The 25,937-nt window shown below is 39.2% G+C and overlaps 2 protein-coding genes across 5 annotated transcripts in view; one reads left to right on the top strand and one right to left on the bottom strand.

Moving 5' to 3' along the window:
• The first annotated feature begins 2,785 nt into the window (after window positions 1–2,785).
• Rbis (ribosomal biogenesis factor) lies at window positions 2,786–7,776 on the top strand. 2 transcript variants are annotated; one of them, XM_021157829.1, is made up of 4 exons: window positions 2,786–2,846; window positions 4,413–4,529; window positions 6,774–6,890; window positions 7,652–7,776. In XM_021157829.1, the coding sequence occupies exons 2-4, from the start codon at window positions 4,416–4,418 to the stop codon at window positions 7,712–7,714; spliced, it is 294 nt and encodes a 97-aa protein (XP_021013488.1). In that variant the 5' UTR covers window positions 2,786–2,846; window positions 4,413–4,415; the 3' UTR covers window positions 7,715–7,776. The 2 variants fall into 2 exon arrangements, with proteins under 2 accessions (XP_021013488.1, XP_021013489.1); XM_021157830.2 differs by lacking the exon at window positions 2,786–2,846 and adding an exon at window positions 2,866–3,039.
• E2f5 (E2F transcription factor 5) overlaps window positions 7,751–25,937 on the bottom strand; it is a 23,118-nt gene continuing 4,931 nt past the window's right edge. Inside the window, exons 2-8 of one of the 3 annotated variants that reach the window (XM_021157827.2) lie at window positions 22,456–22,565; window positions 21,567–21,728; window positions 13,008–13,051; window positions 11,340–11,404; window positions 10,126–10,393; window positions 8,883–8,927; window positions 7,751–8,453 (exon numbers count right to left, since the gene is read on the bottom strand). In XM_021157827.2, coding sequence (XP_021013486.1) covers window positions 8,344–8,453; window positions 8,883–8,927; window positions 10,126–10,393; window positions 11,340–11,404; window positions 13,008–13,051; window positions 21,567–21,728; window positions 22,456–22,565 — 804 coding nt within the window. In that variant the 3' untranslated portion in view covers window positions 7,751–8,343. The remainder of the gene's footprint in view (window positions 8,454–8,882; window positions 8,928–10,125; window positions 10,394–11,339; window positions 11,405–13,007; window positions 13,052–21,566; window positions 21,729–22,455; window positions 22,566–25,937) is intronic. The other 2 variants (XM_021157828.2, XM_029475365.1) reach the window with 2 other exon arrangements.

Here is a 25,937-nt window from a genome sequence, read left to right as displayed (position 1 = left end):
TAGGAGGTATGGCCTTGTTGGAGTAGGTGTGGCCTTGTTGGAGGAAGTGTATCACTGTGGGGGTGGGCTTTGAAGCTCCACCCAGTTCAGAAGAGACAGTCTGCTCCTGGCTTCCTTTGGATGAAAGTGAAGAACTCTTAGCTCCTCTAAGCTGCCATGCTTCTGCCATGATGATAATGGACTGAACTCTGAACCTGTAAGATAGCCCCAATTAAATGTCCTTTATAAGATTTGCCATGGTCATGGTGTCTGTTCACAGCAATGGAAACCCTAACTAAGGCACGGGGTGTTCTGATTATTTTAGGAGACTGAAACCAGTCAGGAGAAGTAGATTAATGGGCTGATTTTAGAGTATCATCAGAACAAGGTTGGGTTTGCTCCTTAGACCACCATGACTTTGGTGATAGGGGGTTTTAATTATGTGTGGTCTCTTTTGCCTTACTCTTTATCTAGCCCTTGAATTACTTCCAAGATCGTTGCTTCAGAATGGGCCTATATGAATGAAGCATTAGTGAGTCTCAGTGGAACTAGGGGTTTTGAAAGATGTGATAGTCAGTCTTGCTGACTTGATAAGATTTAGAGTCACCATGAAAACGAACCTCTGGGCATGTCTGTGAAGGCTGTCTTAGATTAGGTTATTTGAGCATGAAGGCCCACTGTGAATATGGAAAATTCCATTCCCTGGCTTGGACTTGCAAACTACATAAAAAAGGGGAAAGGAACTAAGTGGCTGTACTTATCTCTCTCTGCATCCTGACTGTGCATGCTTCCAGCTCCGGCCTGATTGCTTCCACCATACTGGACTGCAAGACAAGTATTCCTTCCTTGAACTACATTTCTCAGGTATTTTGTTGAAGCAATGAGACAAATAACTAAAATAGATACATATAGTATATATGATTTTAGCCACCTTCAAGGCTGCTAGAAAAATTACAGGACAGCCAGGTGAGGTGGTATGTGCTTATAATCCCAGAAACTGGGGAGGCCAAGTCAGTAAGCCTGAAAGTTTGAGCCAGCCTGGGTTAACAATAAACCCTGGTAATATGATCTTTGTAAATATTTTTAAAGATTTTCAAAAGTCACCAATCATTTTTTTCCCTATACTTAATAGATCATTTGGTCACAGAATAAAATGGCATTTTGAGTTAGCATGTTCCTTATCTTTATCACCATAACATCCTATTCTGGTTTAGATTTCACTAATTCTCACAATTCTTTGTAATAATAGACTCAAAATCCCTTCAAGTACACAGGATTTAAAAAAAGTTCAAGGTATCCCTGATCTTTTATCTCTGATAGTTGAGGATTGTTCTTCCAGCTACAACTGAACCCAGGGAATCAAAAGACATTGTGAGTTTTCTGGTTACAATACTTCAGCCAGTAGTACTGCCAGACCATATTCCAAAGGTCCAGTTGTTTACCCATCATGGTGCCTTCATGTTCTCCCAGTTGCTGGATGGGATGGTCCCTTGAAATCCCAGTTTCCCAGCGTTCTGTTGAGCCCCCACTAAGCCTAAGCAGCAGCATTCTCCCTAGCTCCAGTAGGGAAGCCCAGTCTTACCAGGTCCGACAAGGACCACTTAATGTGGTAAAAGGGATTACCCAGAAAGGATGCTGAGAAAATAACCAATGTCTGAATCAGGCAATAGCAATCTACATAGGAGGCAGAGGGAAATACATTAACTTTTCTAGTTTGCCTTGTTAGCTGATAGAAGACAACACAGAAATGGATGTCTCCTTGCCTTGTAATAATTCCTCTGCTTTGTACAACTATGTTTTCCCTTGGTATACGTAGCCTTATGTCACCATTTCAAACTAAAAGCTACACGCCACAGATTTTACAACCACAATGGTATTCTTTTACATATGTTGTTTTGCCTTGTACAAACATGTCAATAACTTCACATTTAAGGAACATAATTATGCCCCTCTCATTTGCTTCAGTATTCATAACTCTAGTTTTGCAAAATAGCTTAATGTTTTTCTATAAGTTTGGTTACTTGTGGCATCACTCTTACTCTCACACACGGTAGACTTTTATTGTTTTGCCTTGCTTGGGGCAAGGGGATCTAATTCAAGGGCATCATTACATGTGATATGAGCTTCCTTCACAGGTACTTATTTTTTTTAGAACTTCACAGGCATTTTGAATACAAATTGAATATATATATCTAACTAATATATATATATATATATATATATATATATAAATTTTAAATGATTTCTTGTACATCTGCTGTGCTGTAGGAAATTTTCTTTTTGGAACAAGTAAGTAACTTGAAAAGGATGCGAACTTTTTTTCGGTGCATGGACGCCGCCCTCGGTCGTAGCGCCACCTCTCGGACACTGCAGGGCCCGCGGCTTCGACTGGTGACACCAAGCATCTGAGACCGGAAGGCCAGACTTCTCGGGCGAGAAAGTTTTTCGCCTTTCGTGGGTCGAATGACGACCACCTGGTCAAAGGCGCGGGGTCCTAGCGAGGCGATGGGTGAAACCTCACCGGTGGGAGGCCTCTTCCCAAGTACCAGCTTAGACCTATGAAAAACGTCCATGGCATGCTAGTAGGCGAAGCTCCACTGAGTCGACTCCTCCTCCCCTTCGAAGGCGGCTCCTTCCGAGTGGGCGGGGCCACGGCGGACACGCCAGGCTGCGCTGAGGCTACTGTGAAGGGCGGGGCTAAGATGCACCCGAGGGAGCTGGGGGCGTGGCACGCTCGGGGAGGCCGGTTCGGTGGGTGGGGTTACGGCTGGAAAGCTCTCACTTGATTGGCTCGTCTTCCCGGAACTTCCTGTGTCCTGAGCTTGTGGATGGCGTCACTGTGAACCCGAGCAGCCGCGTGAACTTTGGTGAGAAGTTAATGGGGTTTTTCGGAACGCTGGGGTGAAATGTTTGGGGCTCAGGCAGGGCGTGGTGGGAATGTTGGCTGCGGCGGCTCCGAGGGCTCTGTTCTGCCAACTTCTAGTCCTCTATCGATTCCTCGTGGGCGATGGAACTCCCGGGGTGCCCAGGCCCGAAACCTTGCGGCCACCCCTTAGCAGGGTATTTTAACAGTGTCTTTATCACATCACAATTTTAAAATAGCACTTTTCCAAAATCCTGGTTTTAGTTAGGCTGCAGATCTTCTCGAACCTTTCTGTGTTTCCATCTTAGTAAGCGTCGCTCGTCATTTGAGTCTGCAACACTATTCTTTGTATGCTTAACGTTGATGTTAATATTTGTGCATGTAAAGTATCTGGTTGTGTATATATACGTACCCATTCTTTACTACTTCAGACTTAGTAAATGATTAGTAAATACTAGATGAGAGGGTAGATGGGATGGAGGAGGTTAGATAACAGGTTGAATGACTTTCTAGTTACTTATTTTTACTCCTGTACGCATGCATTTTCTACTGTAATATTTTTAAGCAGAAGTACTGTTAGGGTTCAAGAGTGTGTTATGTATGTATGTTATGTATGTAAATACATATATATATGTGTGTGTGTATTTACACAATACATTCATTATATATATGTTGTATATATGGGAACATATATGCACATTGTGTATCCATATTGTTTGATTAAATAAAAAAACAAAAACATGCCAAGCACATTCACTGTATATGCATATTCCCTGTGTATGCATATTGAGGCTGTATTGGTGGAAGTTTTACCCAAGATAGAAAGTTAGAGCAAAATGGAAAGGGAAGATACGACAGATTTTAGGCCAGAGTCAGTAGTACCAAGGATGAATGGACCAAGACATATTGCCCAGTGTGTCAGGACAACCATTGATGATTTTAATTTCTGGGCAGTTTATCATTTCATACTGTATAAAAATTACCACTGGGTGCAGTTGACTTGTGCAAAAATTTGGGAAACTTTCAGTAAAGAGAAAGATAAAAACACAGTCTTTGTGGGCCAGAGTTGCAGCAGAAAAGCAGCCAAAAGCATATAGTGAAAGTGAAGATAATGAACTTCAATAAATACTTACCACAGGTGCCTGGCATGATTTTGCTTATGATCAAACAAAAGCAGAAAATGTAACAGGAATGTAGAAATGTTCATGAGAAAAGCAGTATATCATAATGACCGCTAGTCTAACTTGTATGGCTTTAAACCGTTGCATCACTTTTTAAATCTGTAAGATGGGGATAATGCTATTTACCACAAAGGGTTGGTTGTGTGTGTTGACAATACCAAGTTTAACCAAGAGGCCTTAACTAGGTGTCTCAGACCTGGTGCTAGGGATGCAGCAAGGATTGAGATATGTGTGCCTCATATCTCAAAACCTGGCAAAATGTCTAGGAAAGAAAAATGGGATTTATTTAACAACTTTTAAAATAATCAGAACTAAGATACCTTAACATTTTACATTGGTTTGTGGTTCAAAATATAAGCAGTTTAACTGAACCCCACTCTTTTTTCTAGACAATGGCCAAGAACAAATTCAAAGGGCAGAAGTCCAGGAATGTATTTCATATAGCTAGCCACAAAACTTTCAAGGCTAAAAACAAGGCAAAACCAGTTACTACTAATCTTAAGAAGGTGAGTATTTAAGTATTCTGGCATTGATTATAAGCAAAATGTAAACTAACAGTGGGATTTTGTTATTTAAACCAGAAGTTCATAGCCTTCTTACTAGACAGACTTTTAAAAAATATTAAGGTAAATACCGTTCCTTTTAAAATACAAATTTAAGAGGGGGTAAAACTAACCCCCCCACCGCAACTGCACATATATGAGGTCCTACACAATAGCCTACTAGGCTGTATGAGATTATAGAAATCACTGTTGAGACAGAACGAAGGATAGTTCTTACCAGTTCACTTGGCATATATTCAAGATTCTGCTTGCAAAGGTATACTATGTAAGCCAGCAGCTTGGTAGCTGGTAGATTGGAATTTAAAAGTCTATAAAATGAAGAATTTGGTTGAAGTACAATTTTTTATTCTTCAAAATAGGTGCCTGTGAGATGGCCTAGTGTTAAGAACATTTATTGCCTTTGGCAGAGGACCATGGCTCACAACTGATTGTAACTCCAGTTTTAGGGATCTGATATCTTTGCCTGGCCTCTGTGGCACCCTTTATGCACATGGTGGATATAAACTTATGCAGATGCACATACACAAAAAAATTGTCTTTCTACTTCAAAATACATGAGAAAAAATTTTCAAGGCAAGCCTGGTCTACAGAGTTCCAGTGCAGCCAAGGCTACACAGAGAAACCCTGTCCCCCCCAAAAAAAAATCATGATTATTTAGCTTTCTAGTATGTAACAGTTATAGTAACAGTCCACCACCACCCCACCCTGAAAATACCTGTAAAACCAAAAGGTTCAAATTTTTTGTTTCTCTCAAGAACTGGGATATAGTTTCTAAAGAACCTATATGTGGTTTCTTAACTATAGAGGAAGTAAAACTGGATGGAATGATAAGTCTAGAGGGTTGTCTTTGTAGTTTAAAGGACCTGAATGAAGATGAGTTAATTCTACAGAGCTGGGGAGTCGTGGGAACAGTATCTTTTACCAAGAACATTCATCACTGCAAACCAGGAAAGAGTGTAGTCTAAGGAAGATTACTTTGTTGAACTATGATATACTAGAACTTTTATATAAGCTGAGAGGATCAGAAAAGGGTCTAAGTAGGTAGCCTAGAGTTCATATCTTTTCATATCTTCAGAAAGTAGTTTAGATTTGATGTTCATGATAGACTAAAATTTGTGACAATGAATTTAATGAAGCCAGCCAGCAGCCAGCCAGTTGTAACTTTAGTTAGCTTAACATCTGGACTCAGGTCAACTGTGCTTACACCAGGTTACCAAGCAAATTTTTTGTCGAGGGAGAAAAGAAATGGCTATAATGAAGTGGTTGAGTCACAGTTTGGAATCCATGCTAGTGATGGAAAGTTTTTGAGTGGACCCCTATTGTGGCTAGAACAGGTGAACTATAAGCTGAAGGTGTCTTATAGGAGCAGAGGGTAGAGGTTGATTGTGAAAAAGGTCTAACAGCTCAGGATCTTCAGGTTTGTTGGACTCATTAAGCAGTGACTCCATACATATAGTGGTCAGAGTCAGTGTTTTGAATGTTTTACAAAGCAGCAAATAAATGTGGTGTTTCTGGGTGACAGTAGTCAGGGAGAAATACTGGTTATCTCATGAAGATGGTGGTACAAAGGAGCCAAAGGCTTTTAAGGAGAAACTGATAGTAATGTTTAATGCACCATTTCTTTTCCATGCTTAGATTCAAGAGGGCTACTGGAACATCCTTCTAGAGAAAGTGATCCAGAAAAGGGCTCAAGAGTTTTCTATTTGAAGGAACTAAAAGCTTTGTTCCAGGTTCCTTATCTTTAAGTGAGAGTTAAGCACCATAGCTAGAACTGGGCAAATTAAATTAATCTGTTTATATCTTTAAAATCTTAAGTGTGAAGTAAATCTACATAATTGCTATTAAAAACCTAAACTTTCTGACTAAATTTCCTAAGAGAACTGTAGTTTTAGTGTGAATTACCAGTTTTATATTATTATTATTACTATAGAATTTATATACTTTTTATACTTTATATACTTTAAAAAAAATGTGTGTCTATGCCACATGTATGAATGACATGAGCAGGTGAAGAGTATACCTCAGGTCGGAGGAGCAAACTCAGGGGGCGGCCTGCACAGCAAACACCTTTACCTGCTGAGACATCTAGGCAGTCCAGTACTTAACTTTTTATGCATAACAAGATAAAAAGATGAGAACATTTCATCTTTAATCGTTATGAGACTGTGGATGCTTTTTTTTTAACAGATAAATATTATGAATCATGAGAAAGTCAACAGAATGAACAGAGCTTTTGTAAATATACAGAAAGAACTGGCAAACTTCTCAAAAAGCCTTTCTCTTAAATCTGTGCAGAAAGAGCTGGTAAGTAGAAATTAGTTGCTTTCCTGACTGATGCATTGAAGTCTATTACTCTTTTTTAAGTGTAAATTGTCCTTGTTCTTGGTCACATGCTATAAACATAGAAAGAGGGTCACTTGAGGATGAATTAAGGCCTTGCTGGAAGCAAGGAGATATAGCCTCCATGGACCCCCAACAGCCATGCAAAAGCATATCTACTGAATGTTCCATAAAAGTTGTTTTTTGGGTATAAGTTCCTCACACCAAAGCCCCTGATCTAACCTGTTTTCTGAAGGAAAACATCACACCCCTGCAAGCTTATTCATATGCTGTTTGCAGTACCCAATAATGCAAGATGTTCCAGGTGTGAGCAATTTATCTTCAGATCAAAGTCTTGTAAAGGCTCTAAAGCTCCTTCAGAAAAATAATTCTATAATTCATAGAAAAGTTTGCCACAAAAATTTCTTCAAGGTTCCAGTCCTTCTAGAAAACATGTATTCTGATGTTTACCCTTGATATAATGAAAAACAGTTGCTTCATTCTAATGTTTGCACTAGATACAATGAATCTACTAGAATTCCACTATCATTTTTATTTAGCATTTTGTTGTATCTGGTACATTCAGCCATATTCAAACATTAAGTCTAAGTATGGACATATTGTATTTCCGAAGGTAAACAAGGAAACGAGAGGAATGAAACTGGGTAGTAGTTTGTATTCAAGGAGTTTTGGTCAGCTGCGACATAAGTGTTTTGTTTTTACCTTCCTTCCTTTTGATTCTTCAGAAGCACCATGAAAATGAACCAGCTAACGTTGATGAGGCGACACGACTAATGGCTCAGTTGTAATACAGAGATAGTGCATCACATTCCCCCAAAGATCAATAAACTCAATGTTTCATACAACTTTATTTCTTTAAATCTTGTTAATGTACAGGCATTGGCACATTTTAAAATCAAACTACATAAACAGATCTTTCCTGTACTCTAGGAAAGTGGAATGTCAGAAGTCAACAAACTGATAGGTTTAAAGTGCTAAAACAGAAGGCACTTCACCAAATCTGTTCACTTAACAGTGATATCCTTCACGTTGTATATGGCAGTGAGTGTCTGTTTGAAGGATACATAGAAACAGCTTTGCGGCAGAACGTAAGACAGATAAGTGATCTTCTGGACAGTGTTTTGTTTTGATGAACTGGAGCCTGCTGTAACTGCCCTCTCAGGAGAGGAAGCTACTCAATGAGACTGAATGTGATCACTGCAGGGGCACGCTGCTGGACAGGTAATCATTACCTCTGCTCCCCAGACGCAGCCAGAGCCCTTTCAAGCTTTGTGAAGTAAAAAATTAAATGTTAGGGAAGAACACTTCAGAATCAGTGAACTAAAAAGGTGTTACATTCATAATTTTAAATACTTAGGTTATTAAAGAGTTCTAAAATGTTATAGAGGTAGATAACAGTCCCAGGTTTCCATGGAATCTAATAATTTAGTATCTGAACATCAAACAGATCACAAACTCCTTCATTCTCATCTAAATTAAAGTTGTAGTCATCTGCGGGGGTAGGAGAAAGCCGCAAAAGAGGGAACACTGCAAAGGAAAAGTCTCACTGTTAGAGTTGGCTTCTATAGGAATTATGATTAACAGAGAATTTCTCACAGCTTAGTCCAAAACTTGCATAAGAGCCCATTAAATAGCAAACTACAGATAGTTGACTTATAATAATTATTTCATACATTTCAAAAAGCACCCTGACTAATGTTAGTCATAGTTCAGTGATTCAGGTGGGCAGCATGAAATTACATGTAGTAAAAGTACATACAAAACTATTGATTGTGACATATACTCCTGGTCCAGTGTGCGAATAGTTGTCAATAAATGTGGTAAGTATTCCTTATGGGTTCTTTCTCTTAAAATGCAAGTAAATAAAAATTCTAAAAGATTCTACACTTTAATATTGAGTCACATGACATTTAAACTCTAATAATGTATCTCCAGTAGTAAAACTTTTCAACTTACCATCGGAAGACATCAGTTCATCAATGATGTCTCCACTAATAGATCCTGTTGGAAACATAAGTGTAATAGGGGCAATTAAATTTCAATAGTGATAGTCACATTACTAGTTTGCAGACAGAATAAAGGTAAAAGTCCTAGAACGTGGAAAGAACCTACTACTTTCTTGGCACCAAACTAAAGATGGAGAGGCAAAGCTTCCCCTTTCCTCTAAAACAACTGTCACAAGTGTGATATAATTCTACTCACTCAACAACATTTCTCCTGTTCAGTCTATCTCTGTATCTTATACATCAAAACTTACTTTGCCTAAACAGTATTTCTCATATCTGCTTATTACTTCTTTTTCCTATCCCCCTTAGCACTCTATTCTAGCATTAATGTTCTCTCCACTAAGTGCAAATATCTAGTTTTCTGTCTCTGAAGCTCCTGAAAGGCTACCTTATGATTTCCAAAACTAAAGTTTCCAAATCCGCCTACTCCATGCTCATCACTGCACAACTCTAACTTCTACTTTCTCATGTACAAATCTTAACTGGTTTATTAGCATTTTCATCTGATACTCAAAATGTCTAATGTGGCCCCAAGAGCTTTCTTTATGCTGAATGATACACAGAAAATACTCAGTTCTCTAAGTTTGCTATTGTTCTTTTAAAATTTTCTGTGGAAGCCCAACTGGATTTAATCTAAAGCATATACAGTTTGTTTGCCTTATATATTCCAATTAAATTGAAATTAATTAGTACTTTCTTAAAGACTATACTTTTTCTCTTGCAGCTCTTCAGCTCTAGTGTAAAAATACTTACAAAAAGAAGCAAGATATACATAACATAGGCAACACAGCTTAAAACTGATCTGTGTCAAAGATCAGTAAAATCTTTCTAGCTTCATTATTCATTGTGAAATCTCAAAGTTGTATATATAAGCTTTTAACATTTGCAGTGATGTTTGTATTTGCTCAGACATAAAAGTTCTAAACATTGTAACTGAATATTTCTGTAATGTATATAAGTATACATACACGCATGCACATTATGTACATATATACACACACGTATATGTCTAGCAATATAGAAAGAATATGCCATAAAATCTTCCTAATATCTACTCTAGTGACAGGCATATAGACTATAGAGTAAGGTTATTTTGCCTCAGATATGACAAATTCAGGATAGTTCTCTGAGCTGTTTCATATAGTATTTCATGTATTCATGTGAAGTTTTTACACCAAAGCCTCTCTACCAACCTGAAGATATTTCTGCAGCTGGTGTCTGCTGGAAAGTCTGGCTTCTTTCGGAAACGTGCTGCTCAGGCAGGTTTTGAGCAGCCATGGTGGATTTCTGTGGAGTCACTGAAGTTGAGGCCTGGGAGGAAGGCTGTGTGAGGTCATCAGGTGGGGGGACAGGAAAAACCACTGGCTTAGATGAACTGGATTCTTTATTTATAAGTAGCACATGGATAGGTCCTGAGTGACTCTTCAGATTTATCTGGTATTTCTTTTGTCCATTCTGTCCCTGTGAAGTATTGGGTATAAACAAGTCAATATTAATAACACCTAGCTAACTTGAAAGATTCAAGTGAAGACTAGGAAAGTCATTAGGATCTAACACCTAAATTCACAGGACAAAGTCACTTGGTTACAACACATGAAAAACTCAAAAACTGACTTTAGTAAAGCAGGAATCCTAACTTGTGCCTAAATGGTAAATTTTGCTCAAATGGTAATTATCAAAGAAGTAGTTGTAGAATTCTACACAATTAACAGGTCCCATCCATTCCCCTTTCCTTCTATTTCTTTCCTCCCCCCCCCCCGCCCCCCCACACCCTTTCATCAATATTTGGTAGCCTTTTACTACTACGTTGTCCAGGTTGGCTTCAAACCTCAGTCTCACTTGCTGGGACAATTATAACATGGGTCCACTGCCATCCACTTCACTGTCTGTGATGTTACCTGGTGGTGCTCAGTAATGTTCTATAGCTTCTCCACATGCATCAACTCCAATCTCCGAAGTAAACTACCACGACTGGTAATCTCAACATCCTGTTTGAATTTACAAACTTCACAAACCAAAACTTTTCCACCCACCAGCCAAAAGACAACTAAGTTGATTTTCTATATAGGTAAGAAAAAATTTTTTCAAAAAGGTAATTTGCTTCTTGAGGCTTTAACAAATAATAATGTAAATACCTAAATACTTCTAGATTAGGGGAGAAGAGAAGTACAGATTTCATTCAGCCATTTTTACCAAGGTATTGTAGATGTTCGAATTTAGATATCAATGTTTTTAGATATATATCTTAATAGCAATAACTCAAAAATGTTCAAATTCCAAAAGTTCTTGTTTGGCTCAAAAAACACATTTGTCTCTCTTAAGACAGTAGCACAGTAGCTCTTTTTTTTTCCTTCACTTGTATAACAGCTATGCTACATACCATTTCTATAACAGCTGTGCTACATACCATTTCTGGAATAGGTACTTCCAGCTGTGTACCAGAAGGTGCCTGAATGGCCAACAGTGTATCACCTGGCAAAATAAATAAATACTTAACAACTGTAGGAATGCTGTAGATCAAAGCAATGTTGTAAGAATGGGAGATCTGAAACCAGAAGTGTAGGTTTAGTCCCAGGATACCAGGTTAGGTGGTGCATGCTTTTAATCTCAACACTTGGGAGGTGAGGGCAAGAGAACTAAGAATCCCAGGATAACCTTTGCAAAACAGTGAGTTCTAGGCCACCACGGGCTACTTGAGAATTTATCTTAACAAAACAACAACAAAAAAAACCCACCAAATACAGGCTCGTCTCATTTGGTAGAGTGCCAGCCTACTAAAAGAGCCTTGGGTTGGGTTCTATCCTCAACACCAGGTAAGTCATGGGTCATAGTCATGGCACATGCCTGTAATTCCAGTGCAAAGGAGAAGAGGCAGGATGGACCAGAAGGTCATCCTTGGCTACAGAAAGAGTTTGAGGCCAACCTGAGACCCTGTCTTAAAAAAACAATCAGAAACCTAGGCCCGATGATGTCAGAGTCAATAAAATGAAGGCCATAACACCACCCTGCTGCACCCTGCACATAAAATGAAGACACGTCAGCTCATAGACTCACATTCTCAGAATTAGCTATTCTCACTAAATTTCCTGATCCTTATTTTGTTTTACTTGGTGTTCTGTATATTCGGAGACTATACAACCTTTTAGTCTCATATAAATACTATCTCTTAAAGCAGTTAAACCATTTAAATAAAAGGACACTAAAGACTAGGTATGATAGAGTATAACAGGTTATCCTCAAACCTATTTTGAAGCCATATACTACAGAGCTTATGCAATTTCAGATTAATAAAGCTTTCCTCAAACTTCATTAAGATGCATAAAAACTGTGCTGGTAAAATAGGACAAGGGCATTTGTCTTACCAATAGTCTTTTCATTGAAATTCAGTTTGTATATGAAATGATAACTTGGCCAGTTGATCACTCTGCCTGGGCATCACACATGCTATCTTTTGAAATATGCATAATATAAACAGGCATAGAGTTTTATTTCACAATTTTGGATGTAGTATCCTTCACTTTAGTGAATATATCATCACACTGTCGCTTCAAGCAGTAAACACGGGACACAGAAGAGGGAGCAGGATTAAGAACAAGATTATAAAACAGATTCAGATCACTTTGCTCACCAGGTTTCACTTGTGATTACTACTTACTGTAGAGTTCCATGACAATCCTTATGTTTCACATTCCCTATATCCAGCCTAAGCTTCAAAAGCCTGTTAAGTCCTGCTGATTTAAGTTCCTTGTCCCTTGGTTGCCCTGCCCTCCCACACATGAAATAAAATCTGTGAAAGAGGTTACTGCCATAAATAGAGAAACAGAAGCAATCTAGCAACACACTGCTGTAGAGTAAGGCAAAAAATATTCCCGATTCCTGAAAATACCAACAGGCTGAGTGTACGGGGAATTGTGAGAATCTACAGGTTGTTCAAAAAATATAGTAGGTGGTAGTGGCCCATGCCTTTAATTCTAGGAAGCAAATCTTTGACCTAGAGGCCAGCCTTGTCTACACAGAAAAACTTTGTCTCCAAAAAACAAAAATAAATAAGAATAAAAAGATATACAGTACTTACCATGAAAGCAATTGCAGATATCTTCATGAGTTACATAAGAAAATGTACTGTCATAAGAGTTAAGGAACAACATTTATATCAAGGACTATACATTTTACTATACCTAAATGCCAAATTGAAATCCAGTGAATCAAGTCACACAAACTGCAACATGGTCACACAAACAAAATACAACTTTTTAAGTAGTGATTCTGGTTCATGATTTCTGAGGACTTCTGGAGTATGATGGGGATACACATACACACACACGTATGGTGTGTGTACACAGAATGGATGGGAAAGAGCATCAACACTGGCAGAGAGCAGGCTCAATTATTCTGGGTAACCCATCTTTTATTAGAATTAAATGGCTACAAAAAGAGGCTCCTAACTCCTAGAGACAAAATTGTCACAGGTTCACATGGGAAATAGAATGGTATGATTAGAAGTCAGGAGAAAGCATTAGTCCAGAGCTGTTGTTAGTTAGGGTCTTCATATTAAAAATCAAGGTGGAGAAAGAAAACCATTTCAGAAGTGGTTACTTTAAATAATCTTGACCAACTCTTTACTGTATTGGCTCCCAGGTTGCCTGGGATGAGGAAGGCATAGGATTATTGCATCTTGGATGTGTGGTCAGATGGAGGTTCATATAGTTTAGGACTGAATAATCTACTAGTATGATTCTCCTGGATGAGCCCTTGCCGTTTCTAAGATTTGGCTAAATCATAGTGACTTGGGTATGGTCAAAAATCTTGTATCATTACAAACCAGAGCAACAAATTCTAGATCACGTCAATGGTTTCTGAATTTTGGGTTCCACAGAACACAGCTTGAAAATCCCCACTGGTCTAACATGAGTATGGAGCTCTTGCCCCCACACAAATAAGACAACAGAAGGAATGCTTTGTATGCCTTACTCAAATATTTCTGTGAGGTGAATAAAGGTAAACTACAAAATTTCCAAAAAATTACAGGGGATGGTGGAACATGCCTTTAATCCAGCATTTGGGAGGCAGAGGCAAGAGTTCAAGTCCAGCCTTGTCAACACAGTAACTTCCAGGATAGCCAGGGCAACACAGAGAAGCTCTGTCTCGAAAACCCAACAAAACAAAAAGTACAGGTAAACAAGCACACAAAAGACATCTGCAAGGTCTTTAAGGAAAGATGGCGATGTGTAAAGAACACATTGACCACATCACAATAACCGTTCTTGGGATAACATTAGGCAGCATTCCTTTAAACTCAGAGTAATTTTTCAAAACTGAAAACTGCTCAGTCCTTACTGCCTCAGAACTAAACATAATTATTTAAGGAACTTTACAATAACAATATTCACAGAGCTCTCTCTGTCCTAAGCCACAATACTGCATTCTGTCTGTTGGTACACTGAAAGTATGTATCTTTCTCGCCTCATTACAACACAAATATGTTAATACATACAACTTAAAATGATAGTATGTTAAAAATACTAGTCTATGAGGCTTCTCAGGAGATCTGCTGCACTCAGACTTAGGTAAGGACCATTCCTAAGTCCCAGAGCTACCACTGGGAGCACAGTGGACTCAGGACCCATCACACCCCAAAACCTCTGTCTGCTAAATTCTACTCCCCTTCTGGCTGATCCTTTCTGCTGGGACAGACTGTTAGCTAGTCTGCTCCCCTGTAGACTCCACAGACTGAAGCACCCTGGGAGATCTGCTGCACACAGGGATACAAACCACAGCCCATAGGCCCCACTGGAGAATAGCTCCACAGCTCCTCTCAAGACCCAACAGTTTGAAAGCCTCACAGGAGATCTGCTAGAGCCAGGGCTGCAGGCCTACCAGGAGACCTGAAGCAACCTAGGGACAAAAGAGGCAGACTCCAGAGAGTCACCCAGAAGAGCAAACACCAGGGATAATCAGATGGTGAGAGGCAAGTGCAAGACCATAAGCAAGGGAAGCCAATATATGTGGGCATCATCAGAACCCAGTTCTCCCACCACAGCAAGCCCTGAATACACCAACACATCTGAAAATCAGGAAGCTGACCTAATATCCTATCTCATGAAGATAATAAAGTCCTTTAAGGAAGATAAATAATTCTTAAGGAAGACACAGCTAAATAGGTAGAAGCCCTTAATGAGGAAACAAATCCCTTAAAGAAATGAAGGGACTGAGGTAAAAGAATAAAACTCCAATTTCTTCTTTCTCCATTCTAAGTTAACTTAGAGGCATGGCTCCCTCCCTTGAGGTCTGAGAAAAAAAAAAAAAAATCACAAAATGTCCCTAGCAGTTTCAAAATAGACACAGCAGCTGCTGCTAGCTGGTAACAACAGAGTGGGCTAAGAAAACATAAGTCTTCCCAGGTCAAGGTGCTCCTTTTGGATGTATGCTTCCTCCTTGTGGTTTAACCAGGTGCTGTAAACCAATTAGCTTAAAGACCAACATTTCTTTATCCTCTCATGTAATGCCAAGGGTTGGAAACCCCTGCTTGCATTTTTTTTTCCTTTATAAACCGCCCTCACCTAGACCTGGGGGTTCACTCTCCTTCCTGTTCCATCAGGAGGGTTGTTGGCCCAAGCTAGAGCTTGAATAAACACCCTCACATGTTTACACTGGCGTTGAGATTCCTGGTGGTCTCTCTGGGGTTTTTACAAACTGGGCACAACAGAAATACAGGAAAACACAAATAGGTGAAAGAATTGAATAAATCGGACCAAGACCTAAAAGTGGAAGTAGAAACAATAAAACACAAATGGAGTCAAAGCTGGAAATGGAAAACCTAGGAAAGAGGTCAGGAATCACAAATGTAAGTATTACCAACAGAATACAAGAGATAAAGGAGAGAATTTCAAGTATAGAAGATATGGTAGAAGAGATCGACACAACTGGCAAAGAAAATTCAAAACATAAAAAACTCCTAACCCACAGCATCCAGGAAATTCAGGACACAATGAAAAGCCCATACATAAGAATAACTGGAATACAGGAGAATGATGATTTCAGCTCAAAGGACCTGAGACTGTCTTCAACAAAACCATAGAAGAAAACTTCCCCAACCTAAAGAAAGATAATGCCATAAAAGTACAAGAATCCTATAGAACACCAAATAAATGGGACCAGAAAAGAAAATCCTCTAGTCACATAATAAAACACTAAATGCACAGAACAAAGAAAGAATATTAAGAGTTGCAAGGGTAAAGGGCCAAGTAACATACAAAGTTAGACTTATCAGAATACACCAGACTTCTCAACACAGACACTGAAAGCCAGAAAAGCCTGGTCAGAGGTCATGCAGACTCTAAGAGAACATAAATGTCAGCCCAAGCTACTATACCCAGCAAAACTCGCAATCAACATAGATGGAAAAACCAAAATATTTGAAGACAAAATCAAATTCAAACAGTATCTATCTACCAATCCAGCCCTAGAGGGGGTCTACTAGGAAAACTCCAACACCAAAGAAAAGACATTAATCATCTCACAACAAAGCCAAAAGGATAGAACCACATGCACATGCCACCTAAAAAACAAACATAGCAGGAATTAACAGTCATCTGTTTAATCTCTCTCAATATTAATGGACAACTCACCTATAAAAAGACATAAGCTAACAGATATGCAAACAGGATCCAGCACTTGCTGCATACAAGGAACACACTTCAGTAACAAAGAAACATACCTCAGTAACAAAGAAACACAGTATCTCAGAGTAAAAGGCTGGAAAATGTTCTTCCAAGTAAATTATTCGAAGAAACAAGCTGGAGTTGCCATTCTAATATCCAATAAATTAGACTTTCAGCCAAACGTTATCAAAAAAGACAAGGAAGGACACTTTATACTAGTCAAAGGAAGTATCTACCAAGATGAGCTCTCAATTCTGAACATCTATCCCCCAAATGCAAGGGCATTCACATTCATAAAAGAAACTTTACTAAAGCTCAAAGCACCCATTGCACCTCACAATAATAGTGGGAGACGTCAACCCCCCACTCTCACTAATGGACAGGTCATTAAAAGAGAAACATACAGTGGAACTAATAGAGGTTATGAACCAAATGGATTTAACATATATCTATAGAACATTTTATCTTAAAAGAATATACCTTCTTCTCAGCACCCCATGTAACTTTCTCCAAAATTGACCATATAATTCGTCACAAAACAACCCTCAACCAATATAAAAAGATTGAAATAATCCCATGCATCCTATTAGATCATCATGGCCTAAGGCTGGTCTTCAGTAACAGCAAAAACAGCAGAAAGACTACATACAAGTAGAAACTGAACAATTCTCTACTCAATGATAACTTGACCAGGAAAGAAATAAAGGAATTAAAGACTTCCTGGAATTCAATGAAAATCTTGACATAACATACCCAAACTTATGGGATATACAATGAAAGCAGTGCTAAGAGAAAAATTTATAGCACTAAGTGCCTTGGTAAAGAAACTGGAGAGATCTTACACTAGCAAATTACCAGCAAACCTTAGAGCTGTAGAACAAAAAGAAGCAAACACTCCCAAGAGGAGGAGACCTCAGGAAATAGTCAAACTCAGGAAGGAAATCAACCAAATAGAAAAAAAGAGAACAAAGATCAACAAAACCAGATGCTAGTTCTTTGAATCAACAAAATAGATAACCCGCTAGCCAAACTAACTAAAGGGCCCAGAGGCAGTATCCAAATTAACAAAATCAGAAATGAAATGGGAGACATAACACCAGAAATGGAGGAAATTAAAAAACAACCACATCAGATCCTACACAAAAACCTGTACTCAGCAATACTGGAAAATCTAGATAAACTGGGTGGTTTTCAAGATAGATACTGCATACCAAAGTTAAATCAAGAGCAAGTAAACTATCTAAACAGGCCCATACCACACAAGGAAATAGAAGAAGTCATTAAAAACCTCCCAACCAAAAGAAGCTCAGGGTCAGAGGGATTTAGTACAGAATTCTACCAGACTTTTGGTGAAGACCTAATACTAATATTCCTCAAACTATCCACAAAATAGAAACAGAAGGAACACTATGTAATTCATTCTATGAAGCCACAATTACTCTGATACCTAAACCACACAAGGATGCAACCAAAAAGGAGAGCTTCAGACCAATTTCACTTATGAATATTGATGTAAAAGTACTCAATAAAATTCTTGCAAACTGAATCCAAGAACACATCAAAACCATTATTCGCCACAATCAAGTAGGCTTCATCCCAGGGATATAAGGTTGGTTCAACATATGAAAATCTATTAATGTAATCCACTATATAAACAAACTGAAATTTAAAAAAAAAAAATCGCATGATCATCGCCTTAGATGTAGAAAAAACATTTGACAAAATGTAACACCCCATTATGTTAAAAGTATTGGAGAGATCAGGAATTCAAGGCCCATACTTAAATATAATAAAAGCAATTTACTGCAAACCAACAGCCAATATCAAATTAAATGGAGAGATACATGAAACAATCACACTAAAATTGGGGACAAGACAAGGATGCCCGCTCTCCCCGTATCTATTCAATATAGTACTCAAAGTGCTAGCTAGGACAATAAGATAGCAAAAACAGATCCAGGGGATAGAAATTGGCAAAGAAGAAATAAAGGTATCACTACTTGTAGATGATATGATAGTATATATAAGCAACCCCAAAACCTCTACCAGAGACCTTCCCCAGCTGATAAAAACCTTCAGCAAAGTGGCCAGATATTAACTTAACTCAAATAAATCAGTAGCCTTCCTTTATAAACAAATGATAAACAGGCTGAGAAAGAAATTAGGGAAACAATTCCCTTCACAATAGCTACAAATAATATAAAATATCTTGGGGTAACTCTAACAAACAAGTTAAAGATCTGTATAACAATAACTTCAAGTCTCTCAAGAAAGAAATCGAAGAAGATTTCAGAAAATGAAGATATTTCCCACGCCCATGAATTGGTAGAATTAACATAGTAAAACTGGCTACTGTACCAAAGGCAATCTACAGATTCAATGCAATCCTCATCAAAATCTCAATATAATCTTCAAAGACATGGGAAAAGCTATTCTCAAATTCATCTGGAAAGGCAAAAAAACACAGAATAACATCGAAAACAATTCTTAACAATAAAACAACTGTTGGGGGAAATCACCATCCCTGATATCAAGCTATACTACAAGGCAATAGTGATAAAAGCTGCATGGTATTGGTACAGAGACTGACAAGTTGATCAATGGAATAGAATTGAAGACCCAGAAATAAAAACCACATACTTATGGGGACACTTTGACAAAGAAGCAAAAATATACAATAGTAAAAAGAAAGCATCTTCAACAAATGGTGCTGGTGTAGAAAAATGAAAATAGATCCATATTTGTCAGCTTGTACAAAGCTCAAGTCAAGTTGATCAAGGACCTCAACATAAAACCAGATACACTGAATCTAATAGAAGAGAAAATCTAATAGAAGAGAAAGAGCCTGAGAACCATTGGCTTGGTAGGTGGGTGGGGGTTGGGGGGAGGAATTTCCTAAACAGAACTCCAATGACCCATGCTCTAAGATCAAGAATTGATAAATGGGACCTCATCAAACTGGAAAGCTTTTGTAAGCCAAAGGAAATAGTCAATAGGATAAATTGGCAACCTACAGATTGGGGAATAATATTCACTAACCCTACATATCCTAATATCCGAAATATACAAAGAACTCAAGAAGCTAACGAAGAAACAAAACAACCCAATCAAAAAATGGGGTATAGAACTAAACAGAGAATTCACAACAGAGGAGTCTCAAATGGCTGAGAAGCACCTAAAGAAATGTTTAAAGTCCTTAGTGATCAGAGAAATGCAAAACAAAAAGACTCTGAGAGTCCACCTTATACCAATCATAATGTCTTAAGATCAAAACCTCAGGTGACACTACATGTTGGCAAAGATGTAGAGAAAGAGGAATATTCTTCCATTGCTGGTGGGATTGCAAACTGGTACAACCACCCTGGAAATCAGAAACCTCAGAAAATTGGAAATAGATCTATCTGAAAACTCAGCCATATATCACTCTTGGGAATATACCCAAAAGATGCCCTACTAGGCCACAGGGGCATGTGTTCCACTATGTTCACAGTGGCTTTGTTTGTGATAGCCAGAGCTGAAAACAGCCCAGATGTCCTGCAAAGGAAGACTAGATACAGAAAATGTGGTTCATTTACACAATAGTAATTCAGCTTTTAAGAACAAGGACATCCTGAGTTTTGCATGCAAATGGATGGAACTAGAAAATATCATCCTGAGTGAGGAAACTCATACCTAGAAGGACATGAATGGTATGTACTCACTAGTAAATGGATATGACACCCCCCCCAAAGTACAGAATACCCAAGATACAGTCCTCAAAACTCAAAAAGGTCAACAAGATGAAGGACCCAAGTGAGGATGCCTCAGTCCCACTCGGGAGGGAGAGGAAAGCAATCACAGGGAGGAGAGGGGGAAGCACCTGGGTGGGAAAGGATATGGGGGAGGAGTTGGGGTATTGGGTGGGGGAAAAGGACTGAAACTCTGAGGGCCAGTGGAAAGAATAAAACAGACAACCTTGGGAGGTATGAGGTGGGGGAACCTTCCAGAGACCTGGGAGGTAAGAGACTTTGAGGACTCAAAAGGAAAGGAAGGACCTTAGGTGAAACAGTTGGGAAAGGGAACTTGTAGAGGCCACCTCCAGCAGAAAGACAGGGCATCAAGTGAGGGATAGGTTTGCCATCATTCCACAGTCAAAATCTGACCTATAACTATTCCTGTCTGAAAGAACTGCAGGAACAAAAATGGAGAAGAGCCTGAGGAAAAGGCGGTCCAGTGACAGGCCCAAGGTGGGATTCAGCTCAAGGGGAGGCTCCAAGGCCTGATACTATTACTGGACCTATCATGACTGCCCTCTGAAAGACCAAACAAGCAGCTCAAAGAGTCAGATGCAGATATTTACACTCAACCAATGGACAGAAGCTGCTGTTCTGTGGTTGAACTAGGGAAAAGCTGGAAGAAGCAGAGTAGGAGGGCAACCCTGTAGGAGGTCCAGCAGTCTCAATTAACCTGGATCCCAGAGATTTCTCAGACACTGGACCACCAACCAGGCAGCATACACCAGCTGATATGAGGCCCCCAACACATATACAGCAGAGGACTGCCGGGTCTGGGTTCAGTCAGAGAAGATGCACCTAACCCTCACAAGACAGGAGGTCCCAGGGAGTTTAGAGGTCTGGTGGGGTGGGGGGTTGAGGAGTGGGGACTGGGGACATTCTCGTGGAAACAGGTGGTTGGGCGGAGGTATGGGGTGGAGAACAGTCAGAAGGCGGACCAGGAGATAGATAAAATTTGCAGTGTGAAAAAAAAAGATTAAATAGAAAAAACAAAAATTCAATCTAATCTTAAAAAAAATAAAATTTTAAACCTCTTCTCATTGTAAAATAAAAAAATACTAGTCTAACTTATTAGAAAATTATAAAATGCTATATTCATTTGTAAAACTTAACTCCATAAGCAGATAACTCACTTGAGACTAAAGAAGCACTGTATATATAATTATGCGTCTTATATATATAACTTACTCAGAAGGATATCTGTTATTAATGGAGTCTTCCATCACATTTTTGATGCTTTGCTGTAGCCACAACTTCTGCTGGTCAAGTTCTCTTTCCTTCAATTCGAGATCTTCAATTTCAGCTTTAAGACACCTTAATCTATCTATAACTTCTTTAGTATTACAGCCAGCACCTACACCCCTTAAAAGCATGAGAAGAAATACTCACAGGATAAGACTCCTATTTAATATCATTTTACTTTTATAGTAATAAAACTGACCTATAGGTTAATCAAAATGAGTTTACACTCTTCTGAAAATCAAACATTATAAACCTTACAAAATTTAAACACCAAAGCTCTAAACACACTTGCTAGAAATTTTACTGACAGGGGTCTAGAGAAATAGCTCAGCAGTTAAGAGCACTACTGACTGCTTTTCCAGAGGACACAGTTCTATTCCCAGCAACTGCATGCCAACTTACAACTGCCTGTCAGAAAATCTGGTGCCCTCACACAACATACATGCAGGCAAAATACCAATGCCCATAATAATAAATACATCATTTCAGCTCTAATAGTTAAATTTAAAACTCTCCTAGTGTACAATAAGGCGCTGGTAAAGTTAATTCTAACTTCTGGTATTTGGGCAGAATTCTAACAAAGGAAAAGGCGAAGGCCAAAGGAAGTACTTTTAAAAACAGAAAGTATTTATCATAAGCAAGCAACCGCATCATGGCTAATCCATCAAGCAGTGGAGAGGGCAAGGAGACATCCAGCCCACAGTGGGCAGAGAGGCAGGGCCAAGGTCTGTCCCCTGGAAGCCAGGCCTCGTGTAAGTACAGGACTAAAACTGAGCATTTGGGAGAAAGAAAACTTTAAAGTTTGATTTCTATCAGGTATAGTGTTTGAGTAAAGTTTGTGACTTACTTCCACTGGATACTGTTCTTTGATTTTTTTTCAATTAGATCAATTCCCTCTAGGACATTGGTGATATCATAAATTCTTCGCTTTTGCCTCACAGCCAAGGTATCTGCAGCCTGTTTAAGACAAAGAAAACAAAGAAAGCATAGTAGTCAATATGTCTGTACATTACAGTCAAAGAGAATGTTGACTGTCAAGGTCACAACATGGGTCTAATCCCAAATCTGACCCACTCAGTGTCTTCAGAACAGTAGCTAGATACATTTGAAGTACTTCCCAGACTTTGCCAATACCAGAGAAATTACTCCACTTAAACATTAGCAGATGTTGGAGAGAAGAAAAAAAAATTAAGGTCATAACAAAAGGCCATCAAAAATAAGAGAACATAGTAGAATTCCTTGTCAATTTATGTACTAAGCTGAAGAAGAACTACTAATTTTCAGTCTTTGTCACTTTCTACTTCTTTATTCAGAAGAATCTCATCAAAAGGCAGCCTTATTCTTACATATCTGGGCCTTTTGGCAATTAAAGAATAGGGAGATCCAGAATTATATATACAAATTATGAACTTATTTAATAATTTGTATTTTACAAGCGCATAACAAAGCATGGATAATTATTCCATCCCAGCAGTATTAAATTAGTAAGAAATAAAAATCTGTAACATAGTGGTGATTCTAGCAATGTTTTCAAAAAACTTGGTAGTTTTTTCCCTAAGAAGTCTAGAGAATGTTAGAGTAACAAAATATTGACGTGATAGAAGTCAGGAACTTAACCTTAGAGACTGTAACATCCAAAAGGAGATCACTGGACAAAAGAGCCTATGTCATGGAGGAGAGGCCAAAACTATAAGGGAGGCACAAGCTAGACATCAACTGGATTGCCTTCAGGTGACAGACATCTAAGGAACAGGTGGAATCCACAAGATCCACCTAACATGGTTACAAAGTGTGTGAAAAATGAAAGCACCCTGACAGATACAATGCGTCATGCTTACAGGAACAGTGGAACCAAAGGAAGGGAGTGTAAGGATGAACTTGCCATGCATGGTAGTGAGGCAGTCTCAGAGAGCACCGATTCCCCTGATCAGAACTATTCTGTCAGGGGGAGTGGGATCTCGTGGAGAAACTTTAAGAACAGAAGGAAAGATACAAAGTCAAAGTCTTTCAAGTGTCTTGCTGCAACAAGGAACAGAGATGGAAGGCCATAGCTACAGGAGTTGTCTGGTCTCCAAGAAGTTTTTTTTTTTTTTTTCTCTTTTAAAGACAGGTGCTATTTCAACTTGTATGCTGACATGGCTAATTTGACAAAGAAAGAGGTAATAACACAGAAGGGAACAAGGACAGTAATTAAGGAGATTGTTATGAAGCAGAGGGAAGGCATATTAGTAACTGCCCGGCACTGGGCTAAGTGCAAATACAGACTCATTAGTAGACAAAATAGAGCAGATATTTCCTTCCCACTATGTCTGATTTTCTCATCAGCTTTGGGGTAAAGGGACCGGATGAGAGGAGAAAGTGAAATACTGACGTAAAATAGTGGGCAGTGCACAAGGAGTACTAGGCAGTGCCCTCAAAGTGAGTGTCCTGCATTTAAAAGGAACTTTAACCTATTAGTTGTTTTTTCTGATGCTGTGATAAAACACCATGACCAAAGCAATTTAAGAGAGTTTATTTTGGCTGGGCGTGGTGGCGCATGCCTTTAATCCCAGCACTCAGGAGGCAGAGGTGGGCGGATTTCTGAATTCGAGGCCAGCCTGGTCTACAAAGTGAGCTCCAGGACAGCCAGGGCTACACAGAGAAACCCTGTTTCGAAAAAACAAAAAAAAGAAAAAAGAGAGAGAGAGTGAGAGTGTGTGTGTTTATTTTTCCTTATGGCTCCAAAAGATAAAAAGAGTCCATCATGGCAGGGAGGCATGGCAGCAGGCAGCAAGGAAGGCACACTAGCCAGAGCAGAAAGCCGAGGGTTCACATCTTCAAACACAAGCTTCAAGTAAAGCGCACAAACAGCTGTGGCAGAGGCCTTTTCCTTTCATACTGCTGGCAGTACTGTTCTTCTTCCAGCAAGGCTGCCCCCCTTAGCTTCCCAAACAGTGCCACCAAGTGGGGCCCAAGTGTTCAGATAGTTAAGCCTACAGGGCTCATTCTCACTCAGATGACTGCATGTGACATCACTGCATTTCTCTCCAGCCCTCAAACTGCTCAGGTGTACCAAGCAGGTGGGCAGGGATCGGAATCATCACCCGCATCCCAACTTTCTATACTGTGGCTAGCAAACAGGACATCAGGTTTATCTTAAAAGATTACATTTTCTATAGTGGGACTTGATAGCCAAAAAAGGGAACTATAAAGAAAGGCACAAAAGTTGCATCTATCACACAACTCAGTTTATAGTAAAAATAAACAAACCCTAAGACAATCCTTTGGAAGAAAACTATCTCCCCTTTAAATATTAGTTGTTTTTAAAGACTGTCTCACAAATGGGAGGCAAATAATGTCTACAGACAGAATAGTATTCAAACTTGGAAAGCTGTTACCAGGTAGGCAGGCGAAATAAACAATGCACTAGGACCAATATGGCAGGACCTAAGTGCCACAATATTCCATTTAAAGGGGTGTCACGTAAAAAACAAGTTCAAATATCGTCCTGTACTTCAAATTCTCTACCTACAAAGCAAGTTCTTTATTCACAATAGGTAACAAATGTGCATTCGATGCATGATTAAGATTTAGAAATTTACATTAAGATCATAACCAGAATTCAAAATCTAAGCATTCTAACAGCAATGCTGTATAAAAATCAAAGAAATTTCACAAAAAAGAATGAGGAGGGCTGAAGTAATGGTTCGGCAGTTAAGAGTGCTCGCTGTTCTCCTGGAGGACCTAAGTTCAATTTCTAGCAGCCATGTGGGACAGCTCACAATGCAAAGGCGCTGACTTCCACAAGCAGACACTAGCACAAACAGACAAAAAAGTAAGAAAAAAATAATGTTGGAAAATGCCACTCCTGAGTTCACCTTCAGTAACTGAGTGACAGTAGCATGTTATCAGTCACCAAAATGCAACACATTTCCACTGTTGCTGTGAGGTGGAGATTTTCCCTATGAACTTATGCTATACCCTCTATTAAAATGCCAGTGCCTTCTTTTCCTGCTCTTTCCCCTCTATCCTCGCTCGCTCACAGGCAGCCTCTGTAAGCGCCACGTCCCCAACAGACCCCTCACGTGAGATCTGCTGCACAGTGTGATCGCTGCAGCACACCTTGGCTCTGACTTGCCAAGGTACTTGTGGTGGTAAATCATAACACTGTCTAAGGTAAAGCTCACAATGACTCTGCAAAGTAGATGTTCTCATTTTACACAAAAACCCAAAGGCTAAAGAATAACCACAATGGCCGGGCGTGGTGGCGCACGCCTTTAATCCCAGCACTTGGGAGGCAGAGGCAGGCAGATTTCTGAGTTTGAGGCCAGCCTGGTCTACAAAGTGAGT

The sequence above is a fragment of the Mus caroli genome, chromosome 3 (assembly GCF_900094665.2).
Source record: "Mus caroli chromosome 3, CAROLI_EIJ_v1.1, whole genome shotgun sequence".
Lineage (NCBI taxonomy): Eukaryota > Metazoa > Chordata > Mammalia > Rodentia > Muridae > Mus > Mus caroli.
Note: the sequence above shows the minus strand (reverse complement) of the source record. Positions and strands in the feature narration are given on the sequence as shown.

Bases quoted from the DNA above. Each gene is read 5' to 3' on its own strand.
- Rbis (XM_021157830.2), top strand. From the start codon at position 2,917: ATGTTGGCTGCGGCGGCTCCGAGGGCTCTGTTCTGCCAACTTCTAGTC. The intron at 4,530-6,773 runs GTGAGTATTTAA...TTTTTTTAACAG, and splicing joins TTACTACTAATCTTAAGAAG to ATAAATATTATGAATCATGA. The intron at 6,891-7,651 runs GTAAGTAGAAAT...TTGATTCTTCAG, and splicing joins AATCTGTGCAGAAAGAGCTG to AAGCACCATGAAAATGAACC.